This window comes from Mustelus asterias, chromosome 20 (assembly GCF_964213995.1).
Source record: "Mustelus asterias chromosome 20, sMusAst1.hap1.1, whole genome shotgun sequence".
NCBI classification, from domain to species: domain Eukaryota; kingdom Metazoa; phylum Chordata; class Chondrichthyes; order Carcharhiniformes; family Triakidae; genus Mustelus; species Mustelus asterias.
Window position 1 is genome coordinate 3,396,489 of NC_135820.1, and position 18,117 is coordinate 3,414,605.

The 18,117-nt window shown below is 46.1% G+C and overlaps 1 protein-coding gene across 1 annotated transcript; it reads right to left on the minus strand.

The window, feature by feature from the left end:
• Nucleotides 1–1,095: 1,095 nt before the first annotated feature.
• LOC144508379 (fish-egg lectin-like) lies at nucleotides 1,096–11,045 on the minus strand. Its single transcript, XM_078236248.1, has 4 exons — nucleotides 10,894–11,045; nucleotides 4,709–4,936; nucleotides 3,264–3,603; nucleotides 1,096–2,706 (listed from the first exon to the last, which is right to left on the minus strand). The coding sequence occupies exons 1-4, from the start codon at nucleotides 10,952–10,954 to the stop codon at nucleotides 2,565–2,567; spliced, it is 771 nt and encodes a 256-aa protein (XP_078092374.1). The 5' UTR covers nucleotides 10,955–11,045; the 3' UTR covers nucleotides 1,096–2,564.
• Nucleotides 11,046–18,117: the final 7,072 nt, after the last annotated feature.

The window sequence follows — 18,117 nt, forward strand, 5'->3', positions numbered from 1 at the left end:
CACTCACTGATTTGCAACATGAATCTCGCTAGTGCACTCTGCAGTGCACAGAATGTGGGAGATTCATTTTGAAAATCCCGCTGAAAAGAAAACAGTGGAGTTTATTAGTTTTTATGGGAATTTGGCACTTAGAACTCTTTGGGGCGAATCCCAGTCGACATTTAAGGGCGGCACGGTGGCACAATGGTTCGCACTTCTGCCTCACAGCACCAGGGACACGGGTTCAATTCCAGCCTGGGGTCACTGTCTGTGTGGAGTCTGCACATTCTCCCCGTGTCTGCGTGAGTTTCCTTCGGGTGCTCCGGTTTCCTCCCACAGTCCAAAGATGTGCAGGTTAGGTGGATTGGCCAAGCTAAATTGCCCCTTAGTGTCAGGGGGATTAGCAGGGAAAATACATGGGGAAATTGGGGGTAGGGTCTGAGTGGGATTGCTGGCAGTAAAGGCTCAATGGACTGAATGTACTGCGGGGATTCTATGTAATTCTATGTATGTTTGAACACAGATTTCTCTTCCAGACCTGGTGTTCCGAAAAATAGATGGAAACCTGAAGCAGATCGATGCCGGGAATGGACAAGTGTTCAGAGTGGATGAAAAGGGGACGGTTTACAGCAGAAATGAATGACAATAGAACATTGTCCATGGGACTGTTTCCCATGTGACTCAAGTCCAGCTGGGGACTGGGGAGTGTAATATAAACAGAGGGAGAATCTAGTGTGGGGCTTTTGCATTTACTGCTCATCATTAGTTTCCCTTCAGATGATGTTCGTGAATGTTTGCAGTTCATCTGGTGTGGCTGTTTTCACTGTGCTGGTCAGGAGAAAGATGGCACAGAGACGGTGATGGAAAGGCAAAAGCGTTACAAGTCAGAATGGGGGTGGGGGGTGGGATAAAATAGATGCACTCACACGGCCAGGTACAGAGGAATACACTCTACCCAGGATAAAACTAACAGGAGAGTCGGTTAACCTCACATGCTGGTTAAATAGGAACAGAAGGAGGCCATTCAGCCTTTTCGCTCTGTGGGGACAGTGTTACAACTGCCATGGAGACCAACAAGGAAGCATCCTTCAAAATGATGGACAAAAACCAATGGACCAGATTTCAAATTGTAGAAATTTTAATGCAACAATCAACCTCCAAAATCAACATACAATGAAGAAGACATGAATAGAACAGAGTATTCAATACAAACTAGGGTGGACAATGGAAATAGCTGCTCCAATCCCTCCACCATATATAGTTGCAAAGGCCAATGCTGCTCTTTCCCCAGGTCCGTGTTTCTATTCTCTGTTCATGGAGGGTAGGGTCAGGAGTTCTATCCAATCACAGCTTTATCACCCCCAGATTGTCGCAGTGTCGAACCAACAGGCGCCCCTATACAGATCCAGACAAAGCTTGTTCCTGCAATCATCTCTTCTGGTTTCCATCGCTCGCTGTGCCGTGATTCCCAATTCACTCTCCTTTCATCCACAGTTTCACAATCCCGGTTCAGATTGGAAAACCCAACATTCTCACGGCTCCATTTCATCACCTGTGTAAACTGCTCTTTTCTTACAGAACTCTCATTGCTACTTCAGCGGGAGATTAGTCTGCATCTTGTAGCTGTCCTGCTACAGCAGAACCAACTGGAAACCACCATCTGCCTCTCTCTCTAGTCACTCCTGCCTATTTTTCTCTTTCTTTTCCACAGCATCCTGGGGCAGATGTGCATCGCTGAAAATTGACATCACATCCAGGAAATCTAATTATCAACCCCTTTCCCAGAACTTTCTTTCACTTTGGATTTAAAGGCTCTGAGCAAATCAAAGCTCCTGGCTTTTTGCAAAGTGCACTGATTATCACAGCAGGGAGCATTCAGCCCCACAAGTTGTTGATAAGGGAACAGAATGAGACCATTCAGCCCCTTGGGCCTGTTATACAGGAACAGCAGGACCTGCTTATAGACAAAAGATTTACTTGCCAGGAGTTTGGGCACAGAGTAATATGATGTGGAGATGCCGGCGTTGGACTGGGATAAACACAGTAAGAAGTTTAACAACGCCAGGTTAAAGTCCAACAGGTTTATTTGGTCGCAAAAGCCACACAAGCTTTCGGAGCTCTTAGCCCCTTCTTCAGGTGAGTGGGAATTCTGTTCACAAACAGAGCTTATAAAGACACAGACTCAATTTACATGAATAATGGTTGGAATGCGAATACTTACAACTAATCAAGTTTCGTTTCTTAAAGACTTAATTAGTTGTAAGTATTCGCATTCCAACTATTATTCATGTAAATTGAGTCTGTGTCTTTATAAGCTCTGTTTGTGAACAGAATTCCTACTCACCTGAAGAAGGGGCTAAGAGCTCCGAAAGCTTGTGTGGCTTTTGCTACCAAATAAACCTGTTGGACTTTAACCTGGTGTTGTTAAACTTCTTACATAGAGTAATATGTCAGAGCAGATTAATCTGAAAAGAGATATAAAGAAAGCAAGTGTTTATTCAGCGTGAAACCTTTATCCCACTCATTGATACAACTGATTGATTTCTTCACTTGTGATTATCGATCACGTGATCTGATCATTGACGCTATTGGCACTGAACGATCTGATTGCTTTTGGTAACCAGCCACAGCTGTCCCAGGTCTGTTGTCACATGTTTGAATGTATGCCCCTGGATGTTGATGTGGGTCCACACTGTCCCAACGGGATTTAGGGGAGTGATCCCATCTCTGCAAAACAAGGACTCAGGTTGAACAACGTTGTTTCAATATTCTCCCGGCCAGGCTCCCATCAGTTAACTCCTCAGCTTGTAAAAACTCTGCTGCCCCCACACCTGAACATCCCCACTGACCCATCACCTCAACCCAGCTCTGTGCTCGCTGGCCCCACTTCCCCAGTCTGGCAATGATCAATGTTTAGATTGCTGATACTTTATTGTAAATGCCTCATAGTCCTCCCAACTGGCCCATCACAATAACATCCTCCAACACTACAACCCTCCAAGATTTCTGCACCCCTCCAATTCCAGCCTCTTGAACATCCCCAGTTCCAATAATCTGCCATTGGTGGGAGTGTCTTCAGCTGCCTGGGCCCAAGTACTGGAATTCCCACCTTAAACATCGCCAACCCTCCTCCTGACCAACCCTTGTGATCACCTGTATCCATATTTTCTGCTGCTGGTCAGTGTCTCATCTTCTAACACCCCTTTTGAGACTGTGGGAATCGTTTCTCAAATACAGGCATGATATAAATGTGAGTGTTTAGTCAGAGCAGCCTGGAACTGTACCTGCGATAGAGTTGCCCAGCTGAGTTAACACCATACACACTGCCATCTGTCCCGACCTCAATCATCGCGAGTCTTCCAGGGATGTGTTGCCATGTTGATCCAACACAATTAGTTGGGGTCACATTATTTCGGAAATAGATGCCATCTCCTGAATTGACACCCCAGCACCCTTGCGGCCCACAAGAATAGTATTTGAGTTTGCCACCCAAATGGTTGTACTGTGGGCTGTTGTAAGTGGCAGCCGAAATCGTTGCCCCTTGTTGGACACAGTAGATATCATCATTCATGTTAACACCACCCACAAAGCGATCTCCGCCGGCATCGATCTGTTTGAGCAGACCTGTGGAAAAAGAGAAGAAATCGGAGTTCAATTCAGAAACCAGAGCTGTTCTCCTTGGAGATTTGAAGGTTTGGGGCTGGAGAAGGTTCCAGTGATAGGGAGGGGGTGAGGTGATGATGAGGGGAGCTCTCATTCAGGAGATTCTCTGATGGAGGGAGTGAGGGGCTTTGACCTCCAGACAACCCAAGAGGAAATGAAACTATATTCCGGTCAGATTGATACCAGGAGATTTCTTGCCTTGGGGTCAATGTTCCTCTCCCCAAGCAATGTGAGCTCAAAACAAAAAGATCCATTGTTTAGAAACCTCAAAATGGAAACACAATTTTCAAACAAGAATAAAGTCTCCATCGCTTGAATTTTACACCCGTCAGGTTGACTCACTCAACCGGCCCTGAGGCGGGAGTGAAACGCGTTTCCGCCCGTGATCGGCTATGGACCGGGATTTTACACTTGCTGGGAAAGGTGTCAGGAGGGTGGGCGTGGAGAGAAGGGAGGCTGTGAGCTGCTGCTTCTAATCTGCCCCCTCAGGGGGACAGGCGATGCGGAGCTGCCTCAGGGAGTGGCAGGCCTGGACAGAACCAATTAGGATAGAGAAACCCCGCAAAGGGATTCCCGTCAGCGCAATCAGACACAAATCCCAGTCCCCAGACACCTTTCCCAATTTTATTCCAGCCCTGGAATTCCATCCCGCCCTGGATCGAGGATTCAGCTGAAATGTAGAGGCCGCCTGGACAATCGGGACGGTTGCCAACAGTAAAAGTAGACGGGTCGGTAAAAGTGTGTTCACTTTGCCCCTTTATGGGCTAAATTGCTGGCGGCATTGTCAGCGAGTGGTGTTCTGACTCACACATGCAAGAAGGCTCAATGCCAGGTTAAAGTCCAACTTGTTCATTTGGTATCACGAGCTTTCAGAGCGCTGTTCCTTCATCAGCGCTCTGAAAGCTCTTGATATCAAATAAATCTGTTGGACTTTAACCTGGTGTTGTGAGACTTCTTACTGTGTCTTCCCAAGTCCAACGGTGGCATCTCCACATCATCGCACATGCAATTCTGCTCCATCTTTCACCTTTCACTAGATCCAGCTTTTAGAGTCAGAGTACCTTACCAGCCATCAATACCCAGGATCCACCCACCATTCTGTAAATAGCGTGATTCCTATCGACTCCCCAGACCCCAGCTGGGCCCACAGTCACATGGGAAAGGGTTCCGGGGACAATGTCCCACTTCTCTTCGTTTCTGCTGTAAACCGTTCCCTTTTCATCCACTCCGAACACTTGTCCATTGCCGGCATCGATCTGCTTCAGGTTTCCGTCTATCTGGCGGCAGACCAGGTCTGGAAGAGAGAAAGTTGTCAGCCATGTTCAGTTTAGGATTGCAAAGACTTTGAATTACAGACACCATCCATTCGGCCCATCAGCTACATGATGGTCTTTAGTTTCCTCACGAGCCTCATGCCACTCCTCCTTCATCTCACTGCAGTCAACATATCCTCCTATCCCTTTCTCCATCATGTGATTATGAAGTTTCCCCTTTTTAACCGATCATAGAATCCCTACAGCACAGAAGGAGGCCATTTGGCTCATTGACTGCAGTGACAACAATCCCACCAAGGCCCTATTCCTGTAACTCCACAAATTTAACCCGCTAACCCCTCGAACCCACACATCCCAGGACAAAAAGGGATAATTTAACATGGCCAATCAACCTAACCCACACATTTTTGGACTGTGGGAGGAAACCAGAGCTCCCGGAGGAAATCCTCGCAGACACGGGGAGAATGTACACATATAATAACACAAGTTGGGAATCGAATCCAGGTCCCTGGAGCTGTGAGGCAGCGTTGCTAACCACTGTGCCACCTTGCCGTCTCATTTATGCACTCAATTCAGCCACTCCTGGCGGGAGGGAGTTCCACATGCTCACCACTCTCTGGGGAAAGAGGTTTCTCTTCTGCTTCCCATTGGATTTGTCGGTGCCTCTCAGATCTGATCCCAGCCACAATTAGAGTCATGAAGACTGCCGACTTCAAGCTCATAAGACTATAAGATTTTGGAGCAGTAGTAGACCGTTCGGCCCATCCATGGTGTTCCAGCATCCAGTCAGATCATGAATGACCTGATGTAATAATCCTCAACTCCATTTTCTCACCTTCTCCCCATAACACTTGATTCCCTTACAGACTCTGGCCCTAGACTTTCCAATCAGAGGAAACCACCTCTTGCCATCTTCTCAAAGCTGAATTTGCCTCAGCAGGAAAGGCAGGGGCGTCACAGGGGAGGCAGTGGTGTGACAGAGAGACAGGGGTGTGACAGAGAGGCAGGGCCGTGACAGGGGAGGCAGGAGTAGAATGGTGTTACCACTAGACTCTGGTGTTATCACTAGACCTGCTCTGGGAGCCCAGGTTTGAATCCCACCACGGCAGATGGTGAAATTTGAATTCATTAAAAAATTTTGAATGGAAGTCCTGGTGATGACCATGAAACATGGCCGATTGTCATAAAAACCCATCTGCTTCACTAATGTCCTTTCAGGAATTAAATTTACCGTCCTTACCTGCGCTGAAGTGCCTCCTCAAGGCTAATTAGGCGTGGGCAATAAATGTTGGCCCAGCCCAGGCAGTGACGCCCACATCTCTTGAAACTTTAAATAAAAAGCTCACCTGCTACTGAAGCCCTCATCCACATCTTTGCCAAATCCAGATTCGATTGTCCGACCTTGTTCATTGACAGGGGTTACTCATTTTCAAATTCTCACTCTTGTTTCCAAATCCCTGCACGTCCTCACTTCTTCCCTGCCTCCATAAACCCCGACACTCCCACAAGGCTTTGAGCTCTCTGCCCTCTCGAGTTGTACTCAGAGTATTGTACACATCCAGCCGTGCTCCTCAAACTCACACTGAAGATATCATGGGTTATTTCCCAGAATCAATTCTGTTCTTGCGAAAGCTCGGTTCTGACACACTGAGCACTGACTCAGTAATATGTAAGTGGGTTTGAGTGAAAATCTGGGGTGCTGGCAGAGGGAACAGATACTCAGAGATTGAATCACCACAGTACGGCACGGTAGCACAGTGGTTAGCACTGCTGCTTCACAGCTCCAGGGACCTGGGTTCGATTCCCGGCTTGGGTCACTGTCTGTGTGGAGTTTGCACATTGTCTGCGTGGGTTTCCTCCGGGTGCTCCAGTTTCCTCCCACAGTCCAAAGATGTGTGGGTTAGGTTGATTGGCCAGGTTAAAAATTGCCCCTGAGTCCGGAGATGTGTAGGTTAGAGGGATTAGCGGGTAAAATATGTGGGGTAGGGCCTGGGTGGGATTGTGGTTGGTGCAGACTCAATGGGCCAAATGGCCTCCTTCTGCACTGTAGGGTTTCTATGATTTCTATGATTAACTTAGCAGTATGAAACATGGCTCAGTGGTGGTCATTTTATCTCTGTCCAGACTTTAGAGGTTCAAATCTCACGTCAGGACTAGTTGTGCAATATTTAGTTGTTTCTGGGCTGACAGCCAAAATCTTATTGCTATTGCCATGGCTGCACTTATTAAAACATATGAACATTAATTTTAGTATTCAGCATTCATCTTAACATGTTGAAATTCTTTATTTCTTGATTATTAAGTTCATTATGCTTCAAAGAAATAGGTACACATAGTTATATAAGTTTTAAGAACTTATTGAATCTTAAGTCTAAGAACTTAAAGAGTTAAATTTCTGAATTTAGATCGATGTGCCAATTTAATGTTTCAGGTTAGCTTCCTTGACTTGCTGTCAAGGTACATCGTTGTTAATGTATCATGGGAACACTGGCCCTGAGGGGCAGATGAAGTATCGAACCTGTTGTGGCCAGGCAGAGACCTTAACTCAACCCAGCAGCTGTGGTCTCCAGCAGAAAAGATAATCAAACAGGGTTTTACGCTGTTCCAACGTTACATTTGTTCAGGGGTTGTGGGCAGTGATGGCTGGGCCAGTATTTATAGCCCATCCCTGTTTGCCCTTGAACAGACTGGTTCACTAATCCATTTCAGAGGGCATTGGCTTGGGTCTGGAGTCACGTGAAGGTGAGACCAGATGGCACATTGCCTCCCCATTAGTGGTTTCTGCAACAATCGACAATGGTTTCATGATCATCATTAGACTTTTAATCCCAGATTCTTTAAATTAAATTCAGATTTCTCCATCTGCCGTGGTGGGATTCAAACCCGGGTCCCCAGAGCATGATCCTGGATTACTAGTCCAGTGAAAATGACACTACGCCACTTGTAGAAAGATAGAAAAGAAGAGGGCTCTATAAGATTGCCAGACTCTGTTAGGATTTCTGTTTAATCAACTTAGATGTAGAATTCACTTTATCAATGGGGGGGCAAGTTTGCTAGTAATTGTAATGAGGTGTTTTAAATACTTTGTAGTTTTAAGCTATGTGTAATACCTTTAATTAGTCCATACATATAAATCTATCTTCTATACATTTTTAGAAATTAAACAAAGAAACTTTGATGCACAGTTACAGAGTGCCCCTTTGATACCAAACACATGTTCGATACATTCCTTTAAAGCACCCAGCTGCTGGAATCACAGGGCCATAAAGGAGACTGAATTGCCTCACCAGACACCTTATCAGGAACAACTGATACAAGAGTGAGTTTTAATGAAGCTGCCTTCACAGTTTCTAATCAAAACAGAGTCAGAAACATATTAAATCTTAGCTAACGAAAGAGTTATGGTCGGGGACTTAGTAGGAACTGACAAGAATTAATGGTAACATGATGATACCCCTTGAAACTGTAGGTAGTGATTAATAAGTTCAGTCACTGAATTGATAAGCAATGTATACATGTGTTTCATTATGTCGGCAATGAACAAAACTTATCAGGGCTGTAATTGGGAAATATCCTGAAGGCAAGATGAGTTGACCACATCCCTTAGAGATTCAGTTAACTTCACTGACAAGGCCATAAAATACTAATGGCTTTTGAAGGCCCCCTTTATCAATTAAAGGATACCCATGTGTGACTGCTTTAGTGAAGATGCTTTTTGAGGCTGCTATCAAAATAGAGACATGATATCTGACTAAGAGACTGGAGGACAGGCTTAGGGATGATATATTGGGGTATCCCACGAGGTATCGTGATCTCATAGATCAGGGTGGTTCAGTATTTTTTCTATTGGATCAATATGTAAAGCATGTCACTTGTAACACTTTTGATTGGATTGTGTCCAACTGACTGTGAGCTGCAGAATTGTATAAACCAGGATGATTTTCTTTGTCTGGCGGAGTGGTGTCTCCACCCATTGTGTCAGAAATGATCCCCTTGCTAGTAAGTAAAATAAAGACAATCTGTCGGTTAAGTATCTTGTGTTAATGTACGTTTGTGTTAAGTTCAAACTCGGAAGTCAAGACTTCAATACACTGCCCCCCATTATCAATTCAATACCTCACCCAATAAAGAAGAGTATTCCAAATGCTTTCTTCACCACCAAGTCCATCTGTCCTGGATATTCCCCTCCAAGTCACTCACCAACCTGACTTGGAAACATATCAGCCGTGTTTCACTGTCGCTGAATCAAAATCCTCGAATTCCTTCCCTAACAGTAGGTTTTGTACGCTGTGGGGACTGCAGCAATTATAGCAGGCGGTTCTCCACCATCTTCTCAAGGGTAACTCACAATGCGGAATTAATGCTGTCCTAACCAGGAACGGGACGCCCACATCCCATAAATTAATTATTTTGTAATTTCTTTTTCTGGCATGTATTCCTCGATGGTATCACATAACTTGTATTTCAACATTTTTTCTGCAACTGAATACATTTAGATATTCCTTTGCTGAACATATATAAATGTCGAGAAATGTTAGCCCTTGAATTTTAGCTGCTCACCCTATTTTATAAACTGCACAATCAATTGACCCATATTGTGGAGGAAATTCACTGATAGAATAACTTGCAGCATAATCTCAGGCACATACATACATAGTCATGGAGTCACTCACAGTCTCTCCCATCCTTACACACATACGCACCACCTCACCCAAACCAGAATTCCATGCCTGGGATTGGAATTTTCCTGGAACAAGGGTGCCCAGAAGGTGGGATTTTGTTCCCAGATTGGGTGGGAATGAACAGAGTGGTGAGGGGTTTGGAGGAGTAGTGGGAAGGCTGGGTTAGAAATCAGCCTCAAATGGATGTGGGGGTAGGCTGGGTGGAAGGCCTGTCTCTGTGTCCCACCACTGACCCCGTAGTTAGGGGGGAATAAGCCTTTCCTGTCTAGGCCCCTCTGAATTGTGTACACCTCAATTAGGTCACCCCTTCGCCTTCTCTGATCTAAGGAAAGCAACCCTCGCCTATCCAATCTCTCCTCATAGCTGTAATTTTCCAGTCTTGGCAATGCTCTTTGTAAATCGCCTCTGCACCCTCTCCAGAGCAGTGATGTGCTTCTTGTTAATGTGGTGACCAGAGCTGTTCCCAAAACTCCAACTGTCGCCTAACCAGCACTTTCCACTGTTCCAGCGTTATATCCCGATTTTTCTGTATTTGTTCAGGGGTTGTGGGCGATGTTGTCTGGGTCAGTATTTACTGCCCAGCCCTAATAGCCCTTGAATTGACTGGTTTATTGGCCATTTCAGAGGGCATTGCTGTGGGTCTGGAGCCACATGAAGGCCAGAACAGGTGGCACATTTCCTTCCCTAAACAGCATTGGTCAACCTGATGGGCTTCTGCAACAATCGACAATGGTCTCATGATCATTATTCGACTTTTAATCCCAGATTGTTTTATTTAATTCAAATTCCCACTTCGGCCATGGTGGGATTCGAACCCGGGTCCCCAGGGCATTATCTTGGCTCTCTGGATTACTAATCCAGTGACAATGACACAATACCACTGCCTCCCATATTTAATTCAATACCTCATCCAAGAAAAAGAAAACACTCCCAAAGCTTTCATAGCCACCAAGTCCATCTGTCCTGACACCTTCAAGGACCTGTGGACATGCACTCCAAGATCCCTCACTTCTTCAACCCCTCTCAATGTCTTCCTGTTTATTGAGTCTCCCCTTATTTTGTTCGCCCTTCCCAAATTAATGACCTCACATTTTTCCAGATTGAATTCCATTTGCCGCTTTTCTCCCCATTCCACTCAACAAAACCATTGGGATCATCCAGGAGATAACAGCTATCCACTTCAATACCAACAACCCGGTCATTTCTTTGGCCAATTTCCCAATCCTGCCTTGGTTTGGTGAACAAAACACCAGATAGGGAACTGAGAGTTTGCACCCAGTCTGCCTTTCACTTACCACTCCGAACTGCTTGGAAATAAATGCAAGCCAGCAGGGAAATTAAGAGAAAGTTCTTCATTTCTATCACTGCTCCTGATTGATGTCACAACGACAAGTTTGTTCAACTCTCAACTCTACCGTCGCTCAGCCCACACCTCTTCTCTGTTGATCTGAAGGAGGTGGGGAGATCTTATATCACTTTACTCTTGACTGTCTCAAATGATTTGCATAATACTTTGGCCGAAAGAGGATTTGGAAATTCCATTTCGCTTTGCATGTCTTTGTACTCAATTATTTGCATATAAAACTCTGAAGGAAGGGAGAGGTCAAGTTCCTTATTCCTTGTTATCTCAAGAATATTCTGAATTCTTCAAGTTGCTGTTCTCATAGAACATAGAACAGTACAGCACAGAACAGGCCCTTCGGCCCACGATGTTGTGCCGAGCTTTATCTGAAACCAAGATCAAGCTATCCCACTCCCTATCATCCTGGTGTGCTCCATGTGCCTATCCAATAACCGCTTAAATGTTCCTAAAGTGTCTGACTCCACTATCACTGCAGGCAGTCCATTCCACACCCCAACCACTCTCTGCGTAAAGAAACTACCTCTAATATCCTTCCTGTATCTCCCACCATGAACCCTATAGTTATGCCCCCTTGTAATAGCTCCATCCACCCGAGGAAATAGTCTTTGAACGTTCACTCTATCTATCCCCTTCATCATTTTATAAACCTCTATTAAGTCTCCCCTCAGCCTCCTCCGCTCCAGAGAGAACAGCCCTAGTTCCCTCAACCTTTCCTCACAAGACCTACCCTCCAAACCAGGCAGCATCCTGGTAAATCTCCTCTGCACTCTTTCCAGCGCTTCCACATCCTTCTTATAGTGAGGTGACCAGAACTGCACACAATATTCCAAATGTGGTCTCACCAAGGTCCTGTACAGTTGCAGCATAAGAGCATTGCAATCTTATATCTACATTTTGTGCCAATATCTCTGGTTCCTTCCCTCGCTTCCCCCTCTTTGCTTCCCTCCCATCCAGTCTCCAGCCTCACTCCTTTTCGGGTATTCACAATGTCTTCTGTTCTCCACATCTCTGTTTCCTAACACTGTTCTCATCAAAGCCTTGGCTTCCTGACAGTGCACCCCACCTCAATGAATTTTCAACTCAGCACAAAGCTGACCTCTTGCCCTGCTGCCTTCAGCTCCAGGCCATGAACGTGCAAACTCCATACAGACAGTGACCCAAGCCAGGAATCAAACCCGGGTCCCTGGCTTTGTGAGGCAGCAGTGCTAACCACTGTGCCATCGTGCTGCCCATACTTCCTTGTGAGACTTGACATAAACATACTGGCCTTCATTAATCGAGGGATTGAGTTTAGGAGTCGGGAGATAATGCTGCAGCTTTATAGGACCCTGGTTAGACCCCACTTGGAGTACTGCGCGCAGTTCTGGTCACCTCATTACAGGAAAGATGTTGAAGCCATTGAAAGGGTGCAGAGGAGATTTACAAGGATGTTGCCTGGATTGGGGGGCATGCCTTATGAGGATAGGTTGAGGGAGCTTGGTCTCTTCTCCCTGGAGAGACGAAGGATGAGAGGTGACCTGATAGAGGTTTACAAGATGTTGAGGGGTCTGGATAGGGTGGACTCTCAGAGGCTATTTCCAAGGGCTGAAATGGTTGCTACGAGAGGACACAGGTTTAAGGTGCTGGGGGGTAGGTACAGGGGGGATGTCAGGGGTAAGTTTTTCACTCAGAGGGTGGTGGGTGAGTGGAATCGGCTGACGTCGGTGGTGGTGGAGGCAAACTCGTTGGGGTCTTTTAAGAGACTTCTGGATGAGTACATGGGATTTAATGGGATTGAGGGCTATAGATAGGCCTAGAGGTGGGGATGTGATCGGCGCAACTTGTGGGCCGAAGGGCCTGTTTGTGCTGTGGCTTTCTATGTTCTATGTTCTATACTTGGAAAACAATATATAAAGAGAAATACAAGCAGATCAACTTGGTGGGTGATTAGGTGGGTGCTGTCATATTTTCCCCCTCCTAATCAATCCCTTGGCCCTCCTTTGCTGAATTTTAAACTGCTCTCAGTCCTCAGGCCCATTGCTTTTTCTTCCTAATTTTTATGCTTCTTCTTGGAATCTGATACTATCTCTAATTTCCCTTGTTAGCCATGGTTTGACCACTATTTCCTTACCACTCTTGCGCCAAACAGGAATGAACAACTTCTGAAGTTCACCTTTTCATTCTCTAAATGCCTGTCATCGCCTGTCCACTGTCCTTCCTTTCTGTGATGTTTCCCAGTCCACCATGGCCAAATCATGTCCCATCCCATCATCATTACCTTTATTGAGATTCAGGACCCTGGTCTCAGAATCAACTACATTATTATCCACCTTGGCAAAGAAGTCTATCATATTATGGCCACTTGTCCCCAAAGGTCTCTCACAACTAGATTGCAAACTAATCCTCTCTCATTGCACAACACCCAGTCCATGATGGTCAGTTCCCTTTTTGGTTGCTGAATGTATATTTGTTCTCATTGGAACGATGGAGGTTGAGGGGTGACCTGATAGAGGTCTACAAGATTAGGAGTGGCATGGACAGAATGGATAGTCAGATGCTCTTTCCTAGGTTAGAAAATCAAGTGCTGGGGGACGTAGGTTTAAAGTGCGTGAGGAGAAGTTTCGAGGAGATGTGCGAGCCAAGTTTTTTACACAGAGGGTGGTGAATGCCTGGAACCCGCCTCCTGGGGTGGTGGTGGGAGCAGGTATGATAGCAGCATTTAAGGGGCAACTCGACGAATGCATGAATAGGATGGGAACGGAAGGATACGGTCTCTGTAAGTCCATACGGTTTTAGTTTGGGCAGGCATCATGATCGGCGCTGGCTTGGAGGGCTGAAGGACCTGTTCCAGTGCTGGACTGTTCTTTGTTCTTTGCATTTCACCAGAAAATCAGTCTGTATGCATTCCAGAAATTCCTCCTCTATTGTACTGTGACTAGTTTGACTCTCCCAATCTATATGCAAATTACAAACGCCCATAATTGCAGATGTTCCTTTAACACATGCATCTCCGATTTCCTGTCTAATGTTATTTCCAACATAACCACTACAGTTTGGTGGTCTGTATACCACCCCCATCAATGTTTTTTGCCTCTCATTGTTTCTTAACTCGACCCATACAGATTCCACATCATCTGTGCTGATATCTTTCCTCAATATCATATCAATATCACCTTTGATCAACAATGCAACTCCACCACCTTTTCCTTTCCATCTGTCTTTCCTAAACACTGAATAGCCCTCAATGTTTAGTTCCCATCCTTGCTCACCTTGGAGCCACGTCTCTGTAATGCCAACTACATCATACCCCTTTACGTCAATCTGTGCAACTAATTCATCCATTTTGTTTCGAATGCTCCAAGCATTCAGGTACAAAACCTTAAGATGGGCACTTTTAACATTTCTTTTCCCTTTCCTACTACTTTTTACTCGGTCCTTATCTCACCCTTGATTTCTCTGCCTCTCACTTTCCTTATTCTCCTCACTGCCTTTTCCTCTTGTCCTTAATCCCCCCTGCTCTGAATCATTGCAAAGATTCTCGTCCCCCTGCCATATTAGTTTAAGTGCTCTCCAACCACTCGAGCAAGTATTCCCCCCCAGGACATCAGTCCTGATCCTACCCAGGTGTAACCCGTCCAGTTTGTACAGGTCCCACCTCCCCCAGAACCGGTCCCAATGCCCCAAGAATCTGAAACCCTTCCCCTCACATCATCTTTTCAGCCATGTATTCATCCTAAGTGTACTGCTGTTTCTACTCTGACTAGCACCTGACAGAGGTAGCACCTGACAGAGGGGCGGCACGGTAGCACAGTGGTTAGCACTGCTGCTTCACAGCTCCAGGGTCCCGGGTTCGATTCCCGGCTTGGGTCACTGTCTGTGTGGAGTTTGCACATTCTCCTCGTGTCTGCGTGGGTTTCCTCCGGGTGCTCCGGTTTCCTCCCACAGTCCAAAGATGTGCGGGTTAGGTTGATTGGCCAGGTTAAAAAAAAAAAATTGCCCCTTAGAGTCCTGGGATGCGTAGGTTAGAGGGATTAGCGGGTAAAATATGTGGGGGTAGGGCCTGGGTGGGATTGTGGTCGGTGCAGACTCGATGGGCCGAATGGCCTCCTTCTGCACTGTAGGGTTTCTATGATTTCTATGATCTGCGTGTGTTTCCTCTGGGTGCTCCGGTTTCCTCCCACAGCCTGAAATATGTGCTGGTTAGGTGCATTGACCCGAACAGGCACCGGAGTGTGGCGACGAGGGAATTTCACAGTAACTTCATTGCATTGTTAATGTAAGACTTACTTGTGACTTTTAAATAAACTTAATTTTACTTTACTTTAGTAATCCTTAGATCATTCCCTTTGAGGTCCTATTTTTCAGCCTGCTTTCTAGCTCCCTATATTCTGCTTTTCGAAGCTGATCCCTTATTTTAACCTATGTCATTTGTACCAATGTGTACTACGACCACTGGCTGTTCACCCTCCCCCTTCAGAGTGTCCGGCATCCATTCTGACATATCATTGACCCAAGCAGCAGGTTGCCATGTCTATTAGCCACTTCTGTCCCAGTATCTAATAGTGCCATGTCCCTTTGCCGATTACCTCCCTGCCAATACAAAGTGATTGGGATATGTTGCCTCAGGTCCCGTAAGGGGGCTGTGTTCATTCACATTCTCGTTTTGGCTCCCGGACCCTAGCCCCACCCCTAGTCTATGGGCTCTCCAGATCACTTTGAGTTCTTCCATAGTGGGGTAGTCGACTCCGGTGGTTCAGGGGAACTCTGAATCTGACTGAGTCTCTTGGGCGTGAGAAGTCATACCCTGCGCAGAATGGGTGGGTTTTTCTGGTTGAGGTCACCCCAAGTCCGGAAAATCCCACGTGAAGTCAGCGGACATTTGCATGATCCATGTCCCGCCTGCTCCAATTTTGTGGTGGACAGGATGGGAAAATTCCACCCAATGTTTCTTGAATTTCAAGGTAACTTCTTTATGGTATTAATAGAACATAGAACATAGAAAAACTGCAGCACAAACAGGCCCTTCGGCCCACAAGTTGCGCTGGTCATGTCCCTACCTACCTAGGCTTATATATATAGGCTTACCTATAACCCTCAATCCTATTAAGTCCCATGTACTCATCCAGAAGTCTCTTAAAAGACCCTATCGAGTTTGCCTCCACCACCATTGACGGCAGCCGATTCCACTCACCCACCACCCTCTGAGTGAAAAACTTACCCCTGACATCTCCTCTGTACCTACCCCCCAGCACCTTAAACCTGTGTCCTCTCACAGCAGCCATTTCACCCCTGGGAAAAAGCCTCTGAGAATCCACCCGATCTATACCTCTCAACATTTTGTACACCTCTATCTGGTCACCTCTCATCCTTCGTCTCTCCAAGGAGAAAAGACCGAGCTCCCTCAACCTATCCTCATAAGGCATGCCACCCAATCCAGGCAACATCCTTGTAAATCTTCTCTGCACTCTTGCAATAATTTCTACATCCTTCCTGTAATGAGGCAACCAGAACTGAGCACAGTACTCTAAGTGGGGTCTGACGAGGGTCTTATAAAGCTGCATCATTATCTCCCGACTCCTAAACTCAATCCCTCGATTGATGAAGGCCAGCACACCATATGCCTTCTTAACCACCTCCTCTACCTGCGAGGCCAATTTAAGAGTCCTATGGACCCCAAGGTCCTTCTGATCCTCTACACTGCTAAGAGCCTTACCCTTGATATTATACTCCTTCATCCCATTTGACCTGCCAAAATGTACCACTACACATTTATCCGGGTTGAAGTCCATCTGCCACTTCTCCGCCCAGTCTTGCATCCTATCTATGTCACGCTGCAGCTTCTGACATCCCTCCAAACTATCCACAGCACCACCAACCTTCGTGTCATCGGCAAACTTACCAACCCATCCCTCCACTTCCTCATCCAGGTCATTTAAGAAAATGACAAACAGCGAGGGTCCCAGAACAGATCCCTGGGGCACTCCACTGGTGACCGACCTCCACTCAGAAAAAGACCCATCTACAACCACTCTCTGCCTTCTGCAGGCAAGCCAGTTCTGGATCCACAAGGCAACAGCCCCTTGGATCCCATGCCCTCTCACTTTCCATAAGACCATAAGACCATAAGACATAGGAGCGGAAGTAAGGCCATTCGGCCCATCGAGTCCACTCCACCATTCAATCATGGTTGATTTCAACTCCATTTACCCGCTCTCTCCCCATAGCCCTTAATTCCTCGAGAAATCAAGAATTTATCAATTTCTGTCTTGAAGACGCTCAACGTCTCGGCCTCCACAGCCCTCTGTGGCAATGAATTCCACAGACCCACCACTCTCTGGCTGAAGAAATTTCTCGAGAAGTCTTGCATGGGGGACCTTATCGAATGCCTTGCTGATGTCCATGTAAACCACATCCATCGCTTTTTCTTCGTCAATGTGTTTAGTCACATAAGTCACATAATGTAAGCCTTACTTTTGACTAATAAATCAATTTTACATGGTGTATATCTGTGGGTATTCCATCAATCGCCATTATATCTACTCCTGCTTTTCATAGGCCTGCAAACATCTCATTTAGGGTAGTTTTCTGTTTTGGTTTGTTTTCTCCTCTCCCCTTTTGATTCTTATTTCCTTCCTTCTTCCTATAATTTGCCTTTGTTACTCTAGCTCCAAGTCTGGTCCCTGAAACTGTGGTTGGGAGGTAACCAGCTGGATGATTGAGTTGAAAGGAGTGTGTTTTAATGATGATTTAAATGGTGTGTGTATTTTTAAATTCTTTCATGGGACATGGGCATCGCTGGCTGGCCAGCATTTATTGCCCATCCCTAGTTCCCCTTGGAGGGCAGTTGAGAGTCAACCACATTGCTGTGGCTCTGGAGTCACATGTAGGCCAGACCAGGTAAAGACGGCAGATTTCCTTCCCGAAAGGACATGAGTGAACCAGATGGATTTTTATGACAATCGGCAATGGTTCCATGGTCATCAGTAGATTCTTAATTCCAGATTTTTATTATTGAATTCAAATTTCGTCACCTGCCATGGCGGGATTCGAACCCGGGTCCCCAGAATATCAGCTGAATTTCTGGATTAATGGTCCAGCGATAATACCACGAGGCCATCACCTGGTGGGGGGTGGCTGAAGGGTGGTGGTGGGGGGTTGGGGGGGAATGCCAGTGGGA

Excerpts from the sequence above, each read along its gene's own strand:
- LOC144508379 (XM_078236248.1), bottom strand. The coding sequence starts at position 10,954 with ATGAAGAACTTTCTCTTAATTTCCCTGCTGGCTTGCATTTATTTCCAA. Across the intron at positions 4,937-10,893 it reads TTTCCAAGCAGTTCGGAGTG|ACCTGGTCTGCCGCCAGATA; the intron begins GTAAGTGAAAGG and ends TCTCTCTTCCAG. Across the intron at positions 3,604-4,708 it reads ATCCTGGGTATTGATGGCTG|GTCTGCTCAAACAGATCGAT; the intron begins GTAAGGTACTCT and ends CTTTTTCCACAG.